This window comes from Lathyrus oleraceus, chromosome 6 (assembly GCF_024323335.1).
Source record: "Lathyrus oleraceus cultivar Zhongwan6 chromosome 6, CAAS_Psat_ZW6_1.0, whole genome shotgun sequence".
In the NCBI taxonomy this organism is placed as follows: domain Eukaryota; kingdom Viridiplantae; phylum Streptophyta; class Magnoliopsida; order Fabales; family Fabaceae; genus Lathyrus; species Lathyrus oleraceus.
This window is the reverse complement of record NC_066584.1, coordinates 61,977,166-61,997,936: the sequence shown is the minus strand read 5'-3', so window position 1 is coordinate 61,997,936 and position 20,771 is coordinate 61,977,166. Positions and strand designations below refer to the sequence as shown.

Sequence of the window (20,771 nt, the reverse complement as noted above, 5' to 3'; positions counted from 1 at the left end):
TGAAATTCTTTCATAATTAAGAGAGAAGTATACAGATACCCCCACCTTCTTAGGGAACATCTGATGTATTCTTTCAATAAAAACACTAAACAAATCAAAACTCCTTTTGCCAGTTGGCTTTTCTTTTGAAAATTTTCAATAAGGGTTGTTACCCATAAAAAATACTAACACACCAAAGTTTTTGAGAAGAACTACGGTGCTCTGATTATTTTTTATACGTAGGCATTGGGTTGCAAAAGCTAAGCGAGCGCAATAATAAGAATCTTTTATTTTTCTCTGTTAATAATTCATTTTCATTCATTCCCTTCACAACCTAGCTTTAGACTTGACACACCCTTTTATTATAACAACAAGAGTGGATCCTATAGATTACTACAGACATGAGGGGTTCTAATACCTTCCCTTTACATAATCGACTCCCTTACCAATCTCTTGGTTGCGAGACCATTAGATTCACCCTTTTATAGGTTTACTCGGTGTTTCCTTTCCCCCTTTTGGGATAAATAACATTGGTGATGACTATGTTTTTGTGTGCGCGTTTCTTCGAGATGCGACAACCTGGATGCCCTAACTTTTACCTAAGTCACTTGTTTCAAAGTTCTTGACTTAGCGAGATTTATTTTGCTTTTGATTTTTATTTCTCATCTTTTGTATTGGAGCACATCCTGTGAGATTTGCTTGCTTGATTGGTTGCAAGGGTCGTGACTGGCTCACTCCTTTTGTTGGTAATGGATAACCAATTGTGCATTTGTGACTCAATCCTATTTTTAGGGATAGGACATGGTTGATCCTTAGATGGGATGTCTACTTTTTGAAATTTGAATGCAAGGTCAAGCTGACTGAAGTCTACCCTGCCCCTGGTTAAAATTGAGGGTTTTATGTACATAAAGAAACTCCTACTTCAGGGCCCAAATGGGTTAACTATGGATTATCTTCTTTATACCTCCGGTGCTTAGGGATTTGAAACAATGTCTTACATCATCAACAAGGTTTTATTCAAAAGCATATAGATAGCGATCTCACACATTTTATTTGCATCATTCTCTTTTGATTTTGCTTTAGAAAAAGTTTGATATTGAGAAAGTAAATATGAGTGAACACAAATGGATTTAATCAAAACATGCATGTTTATTTCATTATTATTATTATCATCTGGAAAAAAATAGGTTTTACAAGTAAACAATGCTTAACAAACAAGAAAAGATTACAAACGCAAATGATGATCAGTACGATGGTAGCGAAATCATAATGATCATCATTTGCCCCAACATTAATTAGTATAGGCAACAGATATGCATAAGACATATGAACTAAATCATAATGAGGACGTCTCCTTTCTCGATCGTTGTTCTCTTTTCTTATTTTACTCTGCTTTAGTTTCTGATTGCTTTGAGCATGCCTTTAATATGGAGAGGAAGTGGCAGAATGCCTGCAATTACATTTAGTTATGCCTTTAACATAATCCAAACTCTTCTTACACATAGAATTCTCATAACTAGCCTGTTCCATGGTTCTCTAGCAGTCAATGTCGGTGAATCGTTGTCTTTCTTTGGAGAAAGAGAGATGGTATATGCGTTTGTTTTCCGTATGTGGTTATGAATGCATAGATGAATGAGATACATGCAAAAAAAAATCCATACTTCCATGGAATTCCAATATTTTAGGATGTCTAACACAAACTAAAACTTTTGGACTTCCCAAGAGTACACAGGCTAAATTTGATTTTGTTATGATGTCATGCAATGCAACATCATAGATCCAACTGTCCCATATGAATAATATGTCTAAACTTCTCAACACAAGTTCAGAGGTCTGATGTATCAAGGTATTAAGAGGCTTCGATTCCTGCATAAAACACATATTCCCTCATAAGGTAGGTTCTAATACTTTATGAAGATTCTTAGAGTCACTCATATTGAGGCGAAAATATCATTGTCGTCACAAAATAACTTGTGAGCCAACAATACCTTCGGGAGCATCTACTCTAAGTAAGACCAAGTATAAACTTCAAAAGCTACAGGTTTACTAAAGGTCCTCAGAGTCACATATCCCTTTTGGAAGAATGGTTGTCAATACAAAATGACTTATGTGCCAACGAAACTCCAAAAAGAATCTACTCCAATCGGGATCCTCATACATCCCCCCTAAGATAACTACGTCTGATGGGTCAATATGAGGCTCCCTCATATCTTAGGTAAGCTCTCTAAGCATGTGTATTGGGCTTCTCACTCAATAACATCATGAACCCATCCATAAAGCACAACAAATATATCCAAGACAATAATATACAAAAGTAAGAAGCATGTCATAATAATATAAAACAAGTAACAATAGCAAAGATAAACACCAAACAAAATAAAGGAACAAACAAAACTCGGCGAGACTCGACTCCTACTTTCAAAAGCAAGGACTCCCTAGCAGAATCACCAGCTGAAGCTAGCCTGCTGAAGCCAACCTGTTGGGAGTCCCAACAAGCTAATCAACAAGCTATCCCAACTGCAGGGGAATCAGAGTCACCAATTGAAGTTGGGGACTTTCAAGAAAAGATCCCCAACTGCAAGCTTTCCCCAGCAGAGTCGCCAGCTGAAGCTAGCCTGCTAGGAGTCCCAATAAGCTAACCAACAAGTTATCCCAGCTGCAAGCAATTCCCTAACAGAGTTTCCAGCTGAAGCTAACGGAAATATACTCAAGCGCATCACACGCTCGAAGATACAATAGAGTCGATATCGAACTTTATTTATTCCCAAAGGAAAGGGAAAACATCGATAAAACCTAGGGGAAGAGAAATGGGTAAGGAAGTCAATTATACAAGGGGAAGGTATTAGCACCCCTCCCATCCATTATACTCAACGAGAACCGTTTCGATTATTCTAAGCTCGAGTGGGTGTTATATAAATATTACTCGTATTGTGGATCCCATTGGTCTCTATTGTGATAACAGTGGTGCTATCGCACAAGCTAAGGAGCCTAGATCTCACCAACGATCCAAACACATACTTAGGTGTTATCACCTCATTCGAGAGATAATAGATAGAGGAGATATGAAAATATGCAAAGTACCTACACATGACAATATTGCTGACCCATTGATAAAGCCTCTTGCACAGTAGAAGCATGATGGCCATATTAGATCTATGGGCATTAGGGGTATGCCTGATTGGCTCTAGTGCTAGTGGGAGATTGTTGGTGTAAGCCCTAGAGGCCAATACTTTTGGTACTTATATCGAATTATTTATTAATAATAAAAGGCTTTTTCTTTATTATGTTTGTTTAATGAAGTCCCTAGAATAGCTAGTCCGTTTAGTGTATCAAGTATGACTTAATCATGAGATCACATTAAACATAAGGACATTATTCTTAAAGTATCCATAGTCGAGCTTTATTGTGAAGTGGGATAACATTGAAGCATTAAGACTATTATGTATATAGACTGATGATCACATCTCATAGATCATGGATAAGGAGTTATCAAGTCTTAAACATAGGTATAAATATTAAGAGTAATATTTATACTGGATTGACCCACTATGAGAATACTATATAGAATGTTATGCAAAGTGTCATAAGTTATTATCATGGTGATAATGATGTATACCATCCTTTGACCTGAAACCACTATGAACCCTAGATGTAGAGCTGAGTGCCTTGTTGTTGATCAAACGTTGTCCGTAACTGGATGACCATAAAGACAGTTGATGGGTACTCCACGAAGCATGCTAAGGGACATGAGTGACCTAGATGGAATTTGCCCATCATGCGTAACAGGATAAATGTCTATGGGCCCAATATTGAACTGGACAAGGATGACACGGTTTATGCCTCGTGTTCAATATAGACATAAGGGCAAAAGGGTAATTGTACACATAAGTATTTTCATGATAGAAAGCTGTATGTCTTGGAGAAACCTGTTCCTGAAGAAGAACCTCCTAGTTCTGCACCTAAGGCAGAAAGAGATGCTTACAAGAAGCATGTTGATGATGCCAATGAAACTGCTTGTCTCATGCTAGCTACCATGAACTCAGAGTTGCAAAAGCAACATGAGAACATGGCAGCGTTCGATATAATCGAACACCTGAAGATGCTCTATCAAGAGCAAGCAAGGCATGAAAGGTTTGAAGTTTCGAAAGCCCCTTTTCAAGGCAAGTTAGCTGAGGGAGCCCCTGTAGGTCCCCATGTGCTCAAGATGATTGGGTATGTGGAAAACCTTGAAAGGTTGGGTTTTCCCCTCGGAAAGGAACTTGCGACTGATTTGATCTTGCAATCGTTTCCAGATAGATTCAGTCAATTTTTCCTAAATTTCAATATGAATGATATGGACAAATCTCTTCCTGAACTGCTAGCCATGTTAAGAACTGCTGAGCAGAACCTAAAGTCAAAAGGGAAGTCCATTCTGATGATCGAAAATGGAAAGAGACAGAACAAAAGACCCACCAAGCAGGGTGATAAAGGGAAAGGCAAGGAAGTGGCCAAACCCAGACCCACTATTGCTGCTTTGAAGCCTAGTGGAGGCGTAACAAAGGCAGGCACCTGCTTCCATTGTGGTAAGACCGGACACTGGAAGAGAAACTGCCCAAAGTACCTGGAAGACATGAAGAATGGAGTAGAGACTTCAACTTCAGGTATTTTTGTTATTGAAATTAATTTATCTACTTCTGCATCATGGGTATTAGATACTGGATGCGGTTCTCACATTTATACAAATGTGCAGGGGCTAGAAAGGAGTAGAGATTTGGCAAAAGGTGAAGTTGACCTACGAGTTGGCAATGGAGCAAAGGTTGATGTTTTAGCCGTAGGAACTTATGTATTGACTTTACCTAGTGGTTTAATAATTCAGTTAGAGAACTATTATTATGTACCTGCAATTAGCAGGAATATTATTTCCGTTTCTTGTCTGGACAAGTTTGGTTTTTCATTTATAATAAAGAACAATTGTTGCTAAATATATTTGAATGATATATTCTATGCTAGTGCACAAATGAACAATGGACTATATGTCCTTGATCTTGAAATGCCTATTTATAACATTAATACTAAAAGGATGAAACCTAATGAGTTAAATCCAACTTACCTTTGGCATTGTCGATTAGGCCACATAAATGAGAAACGCATTTCCAAACTCCATAAAAATGGACTCTTGGAATCTTTTAATTATGAATCATATGAGACATGCAGATCTTGTTTAATTGGAAAGATGACAAAGTCTCCATTCATAGGAAAAGGTGAAAGAGCGAATGATCTTTTGGGCCACATACATACTGATGTATGTGGACCACTGAACATACCAGCCAGAGGAGGTTTTCAGTACTTCATCACATTTACTGATGATTTTAGTAGATATGGTTATGTGTATTTAATGAAACACAAATCAGAGTCCTTTGAAAAGTTCAAGGAATTCAAGAATGAAGTACAAAACCAACTAGGTAAGAATATTAAAACTCTTCGATCAGATCGAGGTGGTGAGTATTTAAGCCTAGAGTTTGATGACCATCTGAAAGAGTGTGGGATCCTATCCCAACTTACTCCTCCTGGAACACCCCAATGGAATGATGTATCTGAGAGAAGAAATCGAACCCTGTTAGACATGGTCCGATCCAAGATGAGTCACGCCGATCTTCCAAACTCCTTTTGGGGACATGCATTATTGACAACAGCTTACACACTTAACCGTGTTCCATCCAAAAAGGTTGAGAAGACACCATATGAGATATGGAGTGGTAAGAAACCACATATGTCTTACATGAAGATTTGGGGTTGCGAGGTTTATGTGAAACGACAAATTTCAACCAAGCTTGAGCCCAAATCTGACAAATGCTTATTTGTGGGGTATCCTAAAGAAACAAGAGGGTATTACTTCTACAATCCTTCTGAGGGCGAAGTGTTTGTCGCTCGAACTGGAGTTTTCCTAGAAAAGGATTTTATTTCCAAAGGAATTAGTGGGAGGAAAGTAAAGCTTGAAGAAATTCAAGAATCACAAAGAATTGATACACCTATGGAGGAATTAGAGCAGGAAACACAAGTAGTTGTGGAAGAACAACCTGCTCAAGTAGAACAAGACCAGCGTAGGTCAGGCAGGATACGTCACCTACCTGAGAGATATGGATATCTCATAACTGATCAAGGTGATGTATTACTCATGGATCAAGATGAGACTGTGACCTACCAAGAGGCCATAATTGGTCCCGAGTCTGAGAAGTGGCTAGAAGCCATGAAATCTGAAATGGATTCCATGTACACAAACCAAGTTTGGACCTTGGTAGAGCCTCTTGTAGGAGTTAACCCTATAGGATGCAAGTGGGTCTTCAAAAAGAAGACTGACATGGATGGTAAGGTACATACCTATAAGGCAAAACTGGTTGCAAAAGGATATAAAAAAATTCATGGGGTTGACTATGATGAAACCTTTTCACTAGTTGCAATGCTTAAATCTGTTCGGATTTTACTTGCTATCGCTGTATATCATGATTATGAAATATGGCAGATGGATGTCAAAACTGCTTTCCTTAATGGGAATCTTCTTGAGGATGTGTACATGACACAACCTGAAGGATTTGACATACCAGAAGAAGCCCAAAAGATATGTAAGTTACAAAAATCAATCTATGGATTGAAGCAATCTTCCAGAAGCTGAAATCTTCGTTTTGATGAAACAGTAAAATAATATGGGTTCATCAAGAACGAAGATGAGCCTTGTGTCTACAAGAAGGTTAGTGGGAGCATGATCGTTTTCCTGGTATTATATGTAGATGACATATTACTCATTGGAAACGATGTCCCTACCCTGCAACAAGTAAAGTCTTGGTTGGGGAAATGCTTTTCTATGAAGGACCTAGGTGAAGCAGCCTATATATTAGGAATCAGAATCTATAGAGATAGATCACAAAACCTGCTTGGCCTAAGTCAGAGTACATACATAAACAAAGTGCTGAGACGCTTTAATATGCATGATTCCAAGAAAGGATTCATACCTATGCAACATGGCCTGTGTCTATCAAAAACATAATCCCCTTCAACTAAGGAGGAAAGGGATCGCATGAATAAGATTCCATATGCATCTGCAATAGGATATATCATGTATGCCATGTTATGTACTCGACTAGATGTCTCGTATGCTTTAAGTGCAACGAGTAGGTACCAATCTGATCCTGGTGGTGCTCATTGGGTAGCTGTCAAGAATATTCTTAAGTATTTGAGAAGGACTAAGGACTCATTCTTGATATATGGAGGTCAGGAAGAGTTGGCTATAATTGGATACATCGATGCTAACTTCCAGACAGATAAGGATGACTTTAGATCGCAATCTGGTTATGTGTTTTGCTTAAACGGAGGCGCTGTGAGCTGGAAAAATTCAAAGCAAGATACAGTTATTGATTCTACAACCGAGGTCGAGTATATTGCTGCCTCAAGTGCAGCAAAGGAAGCTGTTTGGATCAAAAAGTTCATTAGTGAAATTGGCATAGTTCCTAGCATTGTGGATCCCATTGGTCTCTATTGTGATAACAATGGTGCTATCGCACAAGCTAAGGAGCCTAGATCTCACCAACGATCCAAACACATACTTAGGCATTATCACATCCTTCAAGAGATAATAGATAGAGGAGATGTGAAAATATGCAAAGTACCTACACATGACAATATTGCTGACCCACTGACAAAGCCTCTTGCACAGCAAAAGCATGATGGCCATACTAGATCTATGGGCATTAGGGGTATGCCTGATTGGCTCTAGTGCTAGTGGGAGATTGTTGGTTAAAGGCCAATACTTTTGGTACTTGTATCGAATTATTTATTAATAATAAAAGGCTTTTTCTTTATTATGTTTGTTTAATGAAGTCCCTAGAATAGCTAGTCCGTTTAATGTATCAAGTATGACTTAATCATGAGATCACATTAAACATAAGGACATTATTCTTAAAGTATCCATAGTCGAGCTTTATTGTGAAGTGAGATAACATTGAAGCATTAAGACTATTATGTATATAGACTGATGATCACATCTCATGGATCATGGATAAGGAGTTATCAAGTCTTAAACATAGGTATGAATATTAAGAGTAATATTTATACTGGATTGACCCGCTATGAGAATACTATATAGAATGTTATGCAAAGTGTCATAAGTTATTCTCATGGTGATAATGGTGTATACCACCCTTCGACCTGAAACCACTATGAACCCTAGATGTAGAGTCGAGTGCCTTGTTGCTGATCAAACGTTGTCCGTAACTGGATGACCATAAAGACAGTTGATGGGTACTCCACGAAGCATGCTAAGAGACATGAGTGACCTAGATGGAATTTTCCCATCATGCGTAACAGGATAAGTGTCTATGGGCCCAATATTAAAATGGACAAGGATGACACGGTTTATGCCTCGTGTTCAATATAGACATAAGGGCAAAAGGGTAATTGTACACATAAGCATTATCACAAAAGGATTTGTCAGATCACGTGACATTTTCGTGTCTTGGGTAGCAGTGATGTGTTGCTAGATACCGCTCACTGTTTATTATGTTAAATACGTGATTTAATATAATTGCCAATGCCGTGAAAATCTACAGGGTCACACACAAAGGACGGATTGATGAGAGATAGAGTAACTAAGGAACACCGTAAGGTACGGTGCACTTAAGTGAATTGTAGAACATTGTAAGGTACGGTGTACTTAAGTAGAATACGAAATAAGGTACCACGCGCTAAAGTGATTTTAACATATTATAAGATATAGGCCACATACACTTAAGTGGACTTTTTAGCTTATAGCCCACACAAGTGGTTATATAAATAGAACCCTTGTGCAGAAGCATTTAGTGCAGTTGTATTTTTCTTTTCTCTCTCACTCAAAGCTTTCATTCTTAGCAGCTAGCACTGAGATTGAAGGAATCCGTTCGTGTGGACTGAGTAAAGGCGTTGTCATCGTTCAACGTTCGTGATCACTCCGTAGATCTGCATCAAAGGTTTCAATCGTCACAAGAGGTAACGATTAAATCACTGATCATGCTCATTCGTAAGGATCACTAAAGGAGAAAATTTTAAATTCTGCTGCGTTTTTTGGATCGCCAATCTCCTTCACAAACAACGATATATTCATTTCTTTCAACAACTAATAATAAACCTATATTATATTTTTTTTATAATAAACCTTTTAAATATATATATATATATATATATAATATAATATATTCTATTTTTTATAATAAACTTATATTATGAAATATATACATATATATATATATATATATATATATATATATATATATATATATATATATATATATAATATATATATATATATATATATATAATATATATATATATATATATATATATAATAGATTTTGTTTTTTTTTAAAATACTTTATAAATCTATATATTCTGTTTTAATAATACTCCCCTGTTTTTTATTATAAATCATTTTAGGAAAAAAATTATACCACAATATGAGTCACTTTACATTACTAATAAATAATTAATGTTATTTTTCCTATTATACCCTTAAAAATTTATTATTCTCTCTTATTCCCATTTTATAAAAATTTATCTTTCTCATATTATTAATGAACAACAATGTTATAAAAACATTCATAATTTCTCGTTTTCATACAATAATCATTACTTTTTTTAATACGTGTGAAATGTCAAAACGGAGGTAGAATATTATAAAAATAAAAAATAATTTTGGATTAATAAAATTAGTAATTTATATTTTCTACTAATAAAATTTTAAACAAATTAATAAACCTAATATATTATATATATTTTTAGATTAATAATATAATTAAAAATATATTGATATTTAAAAATAATTAAATAAATATTCCAAAACAACCAACACTCTAATAAATTTTCCATATAAAATTCTGAATAAAAAAAAATAATAACAAAAATAATTGAATGAAGAAACAATAAAAGTTGGAGAAGTTTCTTAGTTCTTGATTAAAATTCTTGACTCTTGAGAAAAAATAAAACAACAATCAAATTAATAAATAAAAGTTAAAATAAAAAATCTAATAACATCAATTAATAATCATACCTTAAAGTAAATCTAGATGAAGGTGAGGTTATGAAAAATTTAAATTCAGAACAATGAAATGAGAGAAGAATTAAGGTTGAGAAAATATAAATTCAAAAAATAATTAAATTGAGAGAAGAAAGGAAGAAGATGGAAAGAAAAAAAATATATGTTACAACATATTTTTTCTAATTTTGAAATGTATGTTGCGACTTTTATAGGTGACAATATTTATAAAAAATTCCAATCATATTAAATTTTATTATTTTATTATTTAAACTGTGAACAAGTCGAAATATCCATTTTTTGCCATGCCAGATGCTTTATGTAATGGTTCAACTAAATCGATTTTTTAAAAAAGGGAAAATTAACATTAAATAAATTACTTAATAAATATATAAATGACAATTTAGATTTCAATTTTTTTATTTATAAAATATGTCCAACAAAAAATCAACATGACAACTTTTTATTAACATTAAATAAATTACTTATAATTATATAAATGACAACTCAGATTTCCACTTTTTTTTCTTCTCTATGAAGTATGAAATTAAACGTATCAACTTTTGATTAACTTTTAGTAAATGACAATATAAATGAAAACTCAATTTCAACTTCTTTTTTTTTCTTCATTATGAAAATTTCCAAAAAATCAACTTAAAAGTATTATTTTCCCATACCAATGTAAATCCACCCCACCCATACACACATTCACTACTGCCACAAACTATTATATATAGACGTTTCATGATATTAATCAATTCAAAACAAACTAGAGCTTCGTGCTACATTCATAGTACACACTTTTTTCTCTTAATCTCTTATTTTCGCTAATTAATTGCTCCTTAATCATCATTAATCCCCATGGCTGATACTTTTCTCATAACCACCACCGCCACTGCCGCTGCCGCTGCCAAGCGAAACCGTTCCGACGAAGAAATCGAAACCAAAAAGAAACTTATGCAGCCTTCACTTCACAGCAGCGATCCCGCCGCGGCAATAGCCAGCGTCCGTCACGAGTTCGGCGAACACGGAGGCGTGAACATGTCGATCGAGCCGTCCGTTTCTTTCACTGTGATGGAACCAGAAACGATGCGCCGCATGTTCGCCGGCGAGATAGGACCAGATCAAGACTTCTACGTCTACAGCCGTCACTTCAATCCGACTGTCCTCAACCTAAGCCGTCTGATGGCGGCTCTCGAAGGAACAGAAGCGGCTTACTGTACGGCAAGCGGCATGTCCGCCATTTCCGCTGCGCTTCTCCAATTGGTTAACACCGGAGATCACGTGGTGGCTTCTTCAACAGTGTACGGTGGGACTCACGCGCTTCTGAATCACTTTCTTCCGAGGACAAGCAACATAACGACCACGTTCGTTGAGATATCTGATATTGAGAAAGTGGATGAGGCGATTATCGAAGGGAAGACTAAGGTTTTGTACTTTGAATCGGTTTCGAATCCTACTTTGACGGTGGCGAATATACCGGAGTTGAGTAGAGTTGCGCATCGGAAAGGCGTTACGGTGGTTGTGGATAATACGTTTACGCCGATGGTGATTTCGCCGGCTCGTCTTGGTGCTGACGTGGTTGTTCATAGTATCTCGAAATTTGTGAGTGGTGGGGCTGATATCATAGCAGGTTTGTTTGTCTTTTTACTCTTTTTCTCCTCAGGTCTTATTTTTTTGTCTATTCTTCCATACACTTAACACGTACTTTTTCTCCCTTCTCTCGTCATAAAAATAAAAATAAAAAATTTAAATATATTATATATTTAATATATTCAAGTATATATAAATCAAATATATTAATTTTTTAATTTTTTTTATAAAGATATTATTATAGGAGTATAAGTGTTACTTAAAAAAAACAAAATTTTGAATAGTCAAAAGTAACTTTTTTTTTTAAAATATAATGATTAAAAAATATTTTACAACTATAAACAACAATAATTTTTAAGAAGAATAATAGATCAAACTCTTGTTATTTATAAAATTTTTAAGTAGTCATTTTCGCGATACAGTAAACATTTTCATTAGTAGTATATATTAAACATTTAGAATGCATTTAAGTAGTCATTTTCGTGTATAGTAAATATTTATGATTTCTTTAACTCTTTCAGTTTCATGAATCATGATACATGTTTATTTTCTTATTTGTATTTATATCAAATTACTTGTCGAATATTTTAATAAATGAATCATATTTTATTATTAAAGTTAATATTAATTATTTTTTGGTCAAGATATTAATTATTATTTTAAAAATATGAAAAATTTAAAAGAGATATTAAGCAGACACAGACTTTTAATATAAATAAAAAATTGTAAATTTAAACTTAAATGCTCACAGATACTGTAGATATTTTCGCCGCGAACAATACACATTAAATATGTTGGATCAAAATTGTATTAAATGCATGTTTGATTTGGAGTTTAAAATATGACAAATTTGATGAATATTGTTTGATTGGATGAAAATCAGCGCCAATTGAATTCATCAAAGGATTTATGGCCTTATTAGTTATTGATGGTGTTGTCTGAATGCTGAATGCTAGTAACTAGAGTGTACTATAGTTTATTGGATTTTTTCACATTCATATTCCTATTTATTTATTTTCACTTTATTTAACTATTCTTTTAATTATAATTAATAAAAATATTTTAATAAATAATATTTATTTTATTATTTTCTTAAAAATAGTAAATTATTTAAATTAAATATTTTTTATGAGACGGAGTATTGTGCTTTGTGTCTATTTTAGGCATGTCTTATAATATTTGACATATATCCTTATCGGTTAATTATTATAAAAATAATATTTATCAAATAAATTATATATTTGATTATTATTATATATCAAATACATCAATTATTAAATGAATTTATTTTTTTTATTGTTTTTTATAATAGTAAACAGAGAATTTATATATATGTTACTATAATAGTAATAAATCAAATTGTCTGATAATTTTATAGAGATTAAAATAGTTTTTATTAGGACAAAAATTAAAATTTAACAATTTTATAATAATTAAATATATATTTAACTCTGAATTATATATAAGATTAGGACTAGACGCCGTTATGGACTTATGGAATGTGATATCTCACCCTTTAAAATTACAAGTTAATCTCATCTAAATCACAAAGAAGATCCCATTCATTCCTTCTACTTTTCTATGATAGCGCCAAGGATTATTTTACCAAGGAGCCAAAAACCTAATTATAGGTAAGTTCACAAATAGGGAATGAGATTTCAAGTAAGTGGCATTCTTATCCTAATAATATATCATTGTGTTATAGAAGAACTTTATCAAAATAAATTAATTAAAAGAAATTACTTTTGAATCCATTCCTTGAGTCTATCTAGAAAAAAAAGATTAATTTGATTGAGCTACTAGATATAGATACGCACTTATATTATTATAATCTCAAATATTACTCTTAACTTTTAAACTAGTTATAATAAAATAAAACATTTTTAAATAATTATGTATCATGGTCACATCACATCACATTGTCACATGTTTTCTTCTCCGGAGTCCCGTGAATAATTGTCGTATTTTTCATCTTAACTGCCTACTTCCTAGTACTTCCTTTTACTTGCAACACGTGTTATGTAACTATTGTCATCATGATGACTAAGGTTAGTAGTACTAGTATTAACCTAACAAACAAACAAAAAATCTATTTTCATGATGTTACTTCATCATACATTAAAAGAATAATTGAAGATGATGTAACTTTAATACTTCAAGCCATTCGTCATGAAGTACCTATTGTAATATTTTTGTTTGAATTAAAACTTAACAGGTGCTGTGTGTGGAAGTGCAAGCCTAGTGAATTCCATGATGGATCTCCAACAAGGTGCCATAATGCTATTAGGCCCAACAATGAACCCCAAAATAGCCTTTGAATTATCAGAAAGAATCCCTCATTTGGGCATAAGGATGAAAGAACATAGCAATCGTGCATTAGTTTTTTCAACAAGACTTAAAAAACTAGGCCTTAAAGTTATCTACCCTGGCCTAGAGGATCATCCACATCATGAGTTATTGAAATCCATTCACAACAAAGAATATGGCTATGGTGGACTTATTTGCATTGACATGGGAACAGAAGAGAGAGCTAATAAACTGATGAGCTATTTGCAAAACTATGGTCAATTTGGTTTCATGGCTGTTAGTTTGGGTTATTATGAGACACTTATGTCTATTTCTGGAAGTAGTACTAGTAGTGAGCTGAATTCCGAGGAGAAGGTTCTTGCTGGAATCTCGCCGGGGCTTGTGAGGATGTCGATAGGATATATCGGGACGTTGGAGCAGAAATGGAGTCAGCTTGAAAAAGCGATTATTAGACTTCAAGAATGTGGTATTGCTAATAAGAATTGAAGAAGTTTATAAGTTATGGCTGTGGTTATGTTTGTAGTTTATTATGAAATGTTGTGTATGTATGAAAATGTGTCATCTTGTTCTTATGTCGTGTGATTGTAAGATATGAATGACATTGAAGTAAATAAAGTTGCTTGTTAAGATAAGTTTATGTCCCCTTAATTTTTGTTATTTCTTCTACTTATTCCTTTCCATTTTAGTTAAGCTACTAATAAGTAACTAGTATTATTTTTAAAACAATAACTGATTTTTTACATTACAATAACTTTAAATACTATTTATTAATTTATTTGACTTTTTCTTTCTTTATAATAAATAATTAGAGTTGATTTTGATAAAATTATAATTAATACTATTTTAAAATTTAAAAACCATAATTAAAAAGAAATCATTTTCATTATAAAAAAACGAGAGTATATTTTTAGTATTAAAAGAAGCTTAAAACTTATTTAATTAGAGCTATTTAATATTACATGCATAAGTTCTATGTTTATTTAAAACGTATATCAACCAAATCCAAGTATAAAGTTCAAGGGCATAGATTAGTCTAAAAAATTTCTGCAAAATAAACTAACTCACTAATAAGTTAAATCGAGTCATTTACATGTAAATCTGATCCAATATGTAATAATATGTATGGTTGATGAAGAATATGAGAGTCAGATAGTCTAGAAGGAAGTTTATTTTATTTGATTGTAAAATAAAAACAAATTTGAGATCGAAAAAGATAGTTACAAAACTCTCTCTCTCTCTGCAATTCTTTCAAAATTCATCTTCTTCTTGTACATCAATGGAGTTTTGTTGTTAACTCCAATAATTTGTATCCAGGGCTCCGGTTCGATTCACAAGGAAACACGAGTGTTGGTGAGAATTGAGAGATTTGCCCAAGGGCGAAGATGAACGGCGGAAACGTTAGCTTAAATACAAAGTTTCCAGTATTCAACGGAAAAAAATTGGAATCAATGGTCAGTTCAGATGTGTGTGTTATTTGGCATCTCAATAACTGCCTATCGGATCACATCCTTTTTCTCCCCAACAGGATCAAGTTGAAATTTCCAACAATCGTGGTAACATGAAGTCCTCTCCTTTGTGACAAGCTCTGGTCCAAGATATCAAATGGAGGAGAGTTGAAGTTTATCACCATACCAAAAAGAGTCTCACCCTTGTAGATACCATAACTCATATAGTTGCATACATTACATACATCATGCATCATGAAAAACAAACATACATTACATACATCATGCATATCAAACATTTCTCTTGTGACTGATCTTTTTTCCAAATAGAATATTTCAGCCAATCCCCAACAGGTGACCTTGTAAAAAGGTCTCCCCGTCTTTCCATATCCCATAACAAATCCCTAATACATTTACCTTCATGGCACTACATCCACACCGTTCTCAACAGACAACTTTTTAAGGATTCTTGTATTTAATCCTCTTCTACCTCGAATTTTCGAAAAGCCATCGCCATTCACGCATTCATGTCTAAGATGATTAAATATGGGAAGCCGTCATACCCCAAAATTTGCCCTACTTTTTTTCAAATTTTTGTTTGGCTTATTGCTCATTGCATCTGTATATCTAAATGCCTTAATTATCCACCATAACACATTCATTATCAACTGCATCTTTCAAATAACATCCTTGATTCAAAGGTTTCTTGTTGTTTAAGATACAATGAATTAATTATGATTTGCAAGCTTATGGTCATTGTGCTTTATCTCGACCTAGTGGATCATGGCCACAACAATGATGATTTGTTCATTCTTTATGGATCAATTATTATGGAACTCTAATCTTTGGTTGTGATCTGTTGGCTATTTAGACTACAACATGAAATTGAGATTGAGAAGCTATTCTCAGGTTTTAATCTTGGTCAAACCAAAGTCAACCTCAAAGTTGACCTTTTCCTTACGAGGTTACTTGACAATTGTTATGGGCTTTGCTTTAAAAAAATGATAGTTCATTTCAAGATTCATTCATATTCTAAATACAAGTTCAAGCATTTTAAATTGGAAATCGTTGTTTCTTAAGAATAAAGCCACATTATCTTTCAAGAGAGACCAATCTCATTACAAACTTTCAAATATTTCAAGTCATCATTCAAAGTCCAAGGTTTTACACAAAAAAAAAATATTTTAGACATACAGTTGACTTTGGTCAATTGTTGAATTTTTTGTCAACCAGTTGACCAAAGTTAACTTTCTAACCCTAACCATAAGTCCCTCAATTCCTTCTTCTACAAGCCACCTTATCTTATTCTTCAAACTTCTTCAATGACTTTTTTGATGCTCTGATTGAACACCTTAATCAAGCATCGCCTCTTTTCATCATTATGCACAATGACCCTACAAGGACACAAGAAGCACCAATTAAGCATAAAAAAAATCAAATTGCTTACACATATACACATACAACTCTAATATTCTTTAACATCACTAAAGTAACAGAGCTAACAATTTTCATTCAAGCTAACATAACTTCATCTAACTCATTATCATAAGTGCAATTTATACATAATTCTAACACATGATTAATTTAATTCATTGGCCTACTAACAACATGTTAAAGCCTCATTAATAGTTCATGGTTCAACATCCGATATCAATTTCAGTTTTTAAGAATAATGCGGACATTCAATAACTCAGTTCAGATTCACACATGACTAATCATCTACACTGAACATAACATAACTTATTTATCATGGCACAATAAAAAAAAATCATTAACAGTCACTAATATTCAAAAAATGAGTTCATATTATAGTAATTAAACATAGTTATTTTCACCAAGCAATCATACTAACTCTAACATCACAATTAACCATAACATTCACCAATTAATAACCCCTAACATTTCACTTCACCACCTACATACCAAATACTAACCAAGTCCAACCATCAATTTCTAACTTCGATTAGACTAGTTTTGTTAGCTTCAACATCACTACAGAAATAACATAACAACCCTACATCCAAATCCCCTAACACTAACTCAATTTAATAACATCACAATCAACCTATAAAAAAACTAACTTAACTAACTAACTAATTTAAAATAGTTTATAATTTTTTTGGTTATTGTGGATCACTAACTAAACATATCACAAACTGAACCTAACAGAGTTTATTCAACTAATTTACAATGTGAGAACTATAACGGTAAATTTTTTAAGATTAAGCTATTGATTACTTAACTCACAAAGCAAGAATCGCCACCGTCCTTTTATTATTTCCAAAGGAAAGGGAAAAAGAACGAGCAAAACCCAAAGAAATTTTAAAACAAAACTAATAAAAATAGAGATAAGGGTCTGGAGGTTGGTTATACAAAGGGAAGATATTAGCATCATAAACATCTATAGTACTCTATAGGAACCTCTTTGAAAATATGTATATTTTGACTTTAAAATGGTGTTATTTGCAAAATATTGGGAAGATGAGAAAAAATTGTTTTTATAATTTTTGTGTTTGCCAAGACTTTCTGAATCTCATGCCTATGTACCAACAAAGTGCAATTGAGGATCAAAACCTCGTAGTTCACTACGCCAAAAACTGGAATAGACAGCGCCCCTTAGAGGGCGCTTTATTACAAAAGCGCACTCTAAAGTGAAGAGAAAAAATAAGGAGCATACTATTGGAATAGACAACGCACTTTAGAGGGCGCTTTTGTAACAAAGCGCACTCTAAAGTGAAGCAAAAAAATAATGAGGAAATGGAGGGACACCAATAGAGGACGCTTTATTGAAAGCGCCCTCTAAGGGTAACCTTAGAGGGCGCTTTTTAAAAAGCACTCTCTATGTCCATGTACATTTCCAGTTTATAAGGCGCTTTTGGAAAGCCTTAGAGAGCGCTTTTAGAAGCGCCCTCTTAGGCCCCCTTTAGAGGGCGCTTTTGTAACAAAGCGCCCTCTAAAGTGAAGCCAAAAAAAATAATGAGGAAATGGAGGGACAACAATAGAGGGCGCTTTAGTGAAAGCGCCCTCTAAGGTTACCCTTAGAGGGCGCTTTTGAAAAAGCGCTCTCTAAGTCCATGTACATTTCCAGTTTAGAAGGCGCTTTTGGAAAGCCTTAGAGAGCGCTTTCAGAAGCGCCCTCTTAGGCCCCCTTTAGAGGGCGCTTTTTTTACAAAAGCGCCCTCTAAGGTCCCCTTTAGTAAACATTAAAATTATAACATATACTGCATGTCTCTTTATTTTCCCTCTCTACAAGCTATTTCGTTTACGTAACTGGGTTTTCTCTCTACTGCGTCCACCGTCTACTGCGATTACTCTCGTCCTCCGTTCGTTCTCCCTCCCTCACTGTCGTCGTCGCCGTCGCCTTTTTCTGCTGCTGCGTTCACGTTCACGTCCACCGTCACTGTTCACTTTCTTCTCCATCGTTACCGTCACCTTGAAGGTATTTCTCTTCTCCATCTTTACCGTTCACTTTCTTCATGTGTTTGATTATGGCATTTTCTAAACTTAGTTTTACATTTTGTGCATTATGTTGATTAATGTTGTTTAGGGCAAACTGAGTTTTTTATTTCTGATTGAAAACTGATATCATTTGAAGTGTGTTTGAGCTTGTGCTTGGAAGTTTGATGATTATGGATGCAAGTTTGTTCATGTTCCAAACACCATAAGTTTGCATTGGTCTTTTGCATGCAGTAGGTGTGTGTGAGTTTGCATTGGTCTTTTGCATGCAGTAGGTCTTTTGCATGAGAAATGGAAGGTATATGAATGTGTTCACGTATTGAATCATTGTCTTACTTGGGTCTTATTGAATCATTTCTATATTATAGATAAAATGGCTAACCAAGACGATACCCATGACGCGAGTGGATCACGTAACAATGTTGAAAAAGAAATCAAACGAGGATTAACGGTTATGAAGTCAATCATTCGTGCAAGAGACAAGGGTGTAAAATTTGAAGTACATTGGAGTGCTGAAGACCAACTAATTGAGCCTAACGGTTCAATGTTGGCAAGTTACATTGGTTTCCTTGTTCGACAACATATTCCGATTACATGTGATAATTGGAGAAGCCCGGACTTGAAGGTTGGCAAAGAAAAAATATGGTCGGAGATACAGGTACTTACCATATATTGTTATATGTTTTTTTTGTTGACTATTTGTTGACCATATATTGTTATAATATTACTTTATAATAACACACTCCATGTGTATGTTTTTTAGAGATCCTTTCACATCGATGAAAGCCGGCAAAAATATTGTATTCAATTGGCCGGAAAAAGACTCCGAGGATTTCGATCCTTTTTGTCCAACAAATTTCTCAAGGATGAGGAAGGAAAATTTGTTGAAGCAGAACGGCCAATGAAGTATGCCGAGATTATTTCAGCCGATGAATGGAATACCTTTGTCGCCAAACGAAGAAACGAAAAATTCCATGTAATGTCTATTAATTATGGTATTATACAATTGTTAAGTTACTTGGTTCTAATATGCCTTAAACTTTTTTATCCAGGAAGTAAGCGACATAAATCGGAAAAGGGCATCAAAACCCGCGTATCCGTACAAAAAAGGGCGTACGGGATATGCACGGTTACAACAAAGAATTGTGAGTATATTCAAATGCTATGAGCTTATACATTGTCACAATATGTTATAATTGATGATCTTATAATCTAATTCAATGTGTAGCTAGCCGAGGAGAAAAGTGACGCAACATCTCTTTCGGAGCACGTATTATGGAAGGCTGCTCGAGTTGGGAAGGATGGGGCCGTCGTTGAAGCGGTCCAAACTGTTTATGACGAATGTGTAAGTATATGTAACATTATTTCTTTAATTATATCGAAAATTTTGTTAGACATATAATTCATTTTTAATCTCCTCTAATAATATTTCAGGAGACTTTATCCCAAACCGTACCTTCAACCGAGGTCCAGGATTGCAGGAGCGTACTTAGTCGAGTACTAAATGTTCCTGAGTATTCCGGTCGTGTGAGGGGTAAGGGTTTTGGTGTGACTCCGTCGTCATTTTATAAAAAACCAAAAACAAAAAATCCTACCAACAAAGAGGTGATGGAGACCTTGGCGGAGTTAAGGGCACAAGTACTCCAACTGCAAAACGAGAATGCAAGGTATAGAGAGGAAAGGTGCGCCTCCGAGGCAAAAGATACTAGTGACCGAGCTAGTATCAATTGTCAACCGAAATTTCCCGAGGTAATTATATATGTTATTATGAAATTAAAATAACACTTTTTTACTTGACACATATACACGTTAACAATAACATTTATTATTGGTTTAGGGCATTTCACCTTGTCAGCTGTATCTATCGTCACCAACTTATCGCATGGTTGGCAAGGGAAAAGTGCACAACACTTCGGGTGAATTACTTCACCATAATCCCCTCCCGGTGGGATATA

At 34.2% G+C, this 20,771-nt stretch overlaps 1 protein-coding gene across 1 annotated transcript; it reads left to right on the top strand.

Annotated features, from left to right (window-relative positions):
- Positions 1 to 10,648: 10,648 nt before the first annotated feature.
- LOC127091731 (methionine gamma-lyase) lies at positions 10,649 to 14,547 on the top strand. Its single transcript, XM_051030421.1, has 2 exons — positions 10,649 to 11,648; positions 13,824 to 14,547. The coding sequence occupies exons 1-2, from the start codon at positions 10,877 to 10,879 to the stop codon at positions 14,399 to 14,401; spliced, it is 1,350 nt and encodes a 449-aa protein (XP_050886378.1). The 5' UTR covers positions 10,649 to 10,876; the 3' UTR covers positions 14,402 to 14,547.
- The last annotated feature ends 6,224 nt before the right edge of the window (positions 14,548 to 20,771 follow it).

Excerpts from the sequence above, each read along its gene's own strand:
- LOC127091731 (XM_051030421.1), top strand. The coding sequence starts at position 10,877 with ATGGCTGATACTTTTCTCATAACCACCACCGCCACTGCCGCTGCCGCT. Across the intron at positions 11,649-13,823 it reads TGGGGCTGATATCATAGCAG|GTGCTGTGTGTGGAAGTGCA; the intron begins GTTTGTTTGTCT and ends AAAACTTAACAG.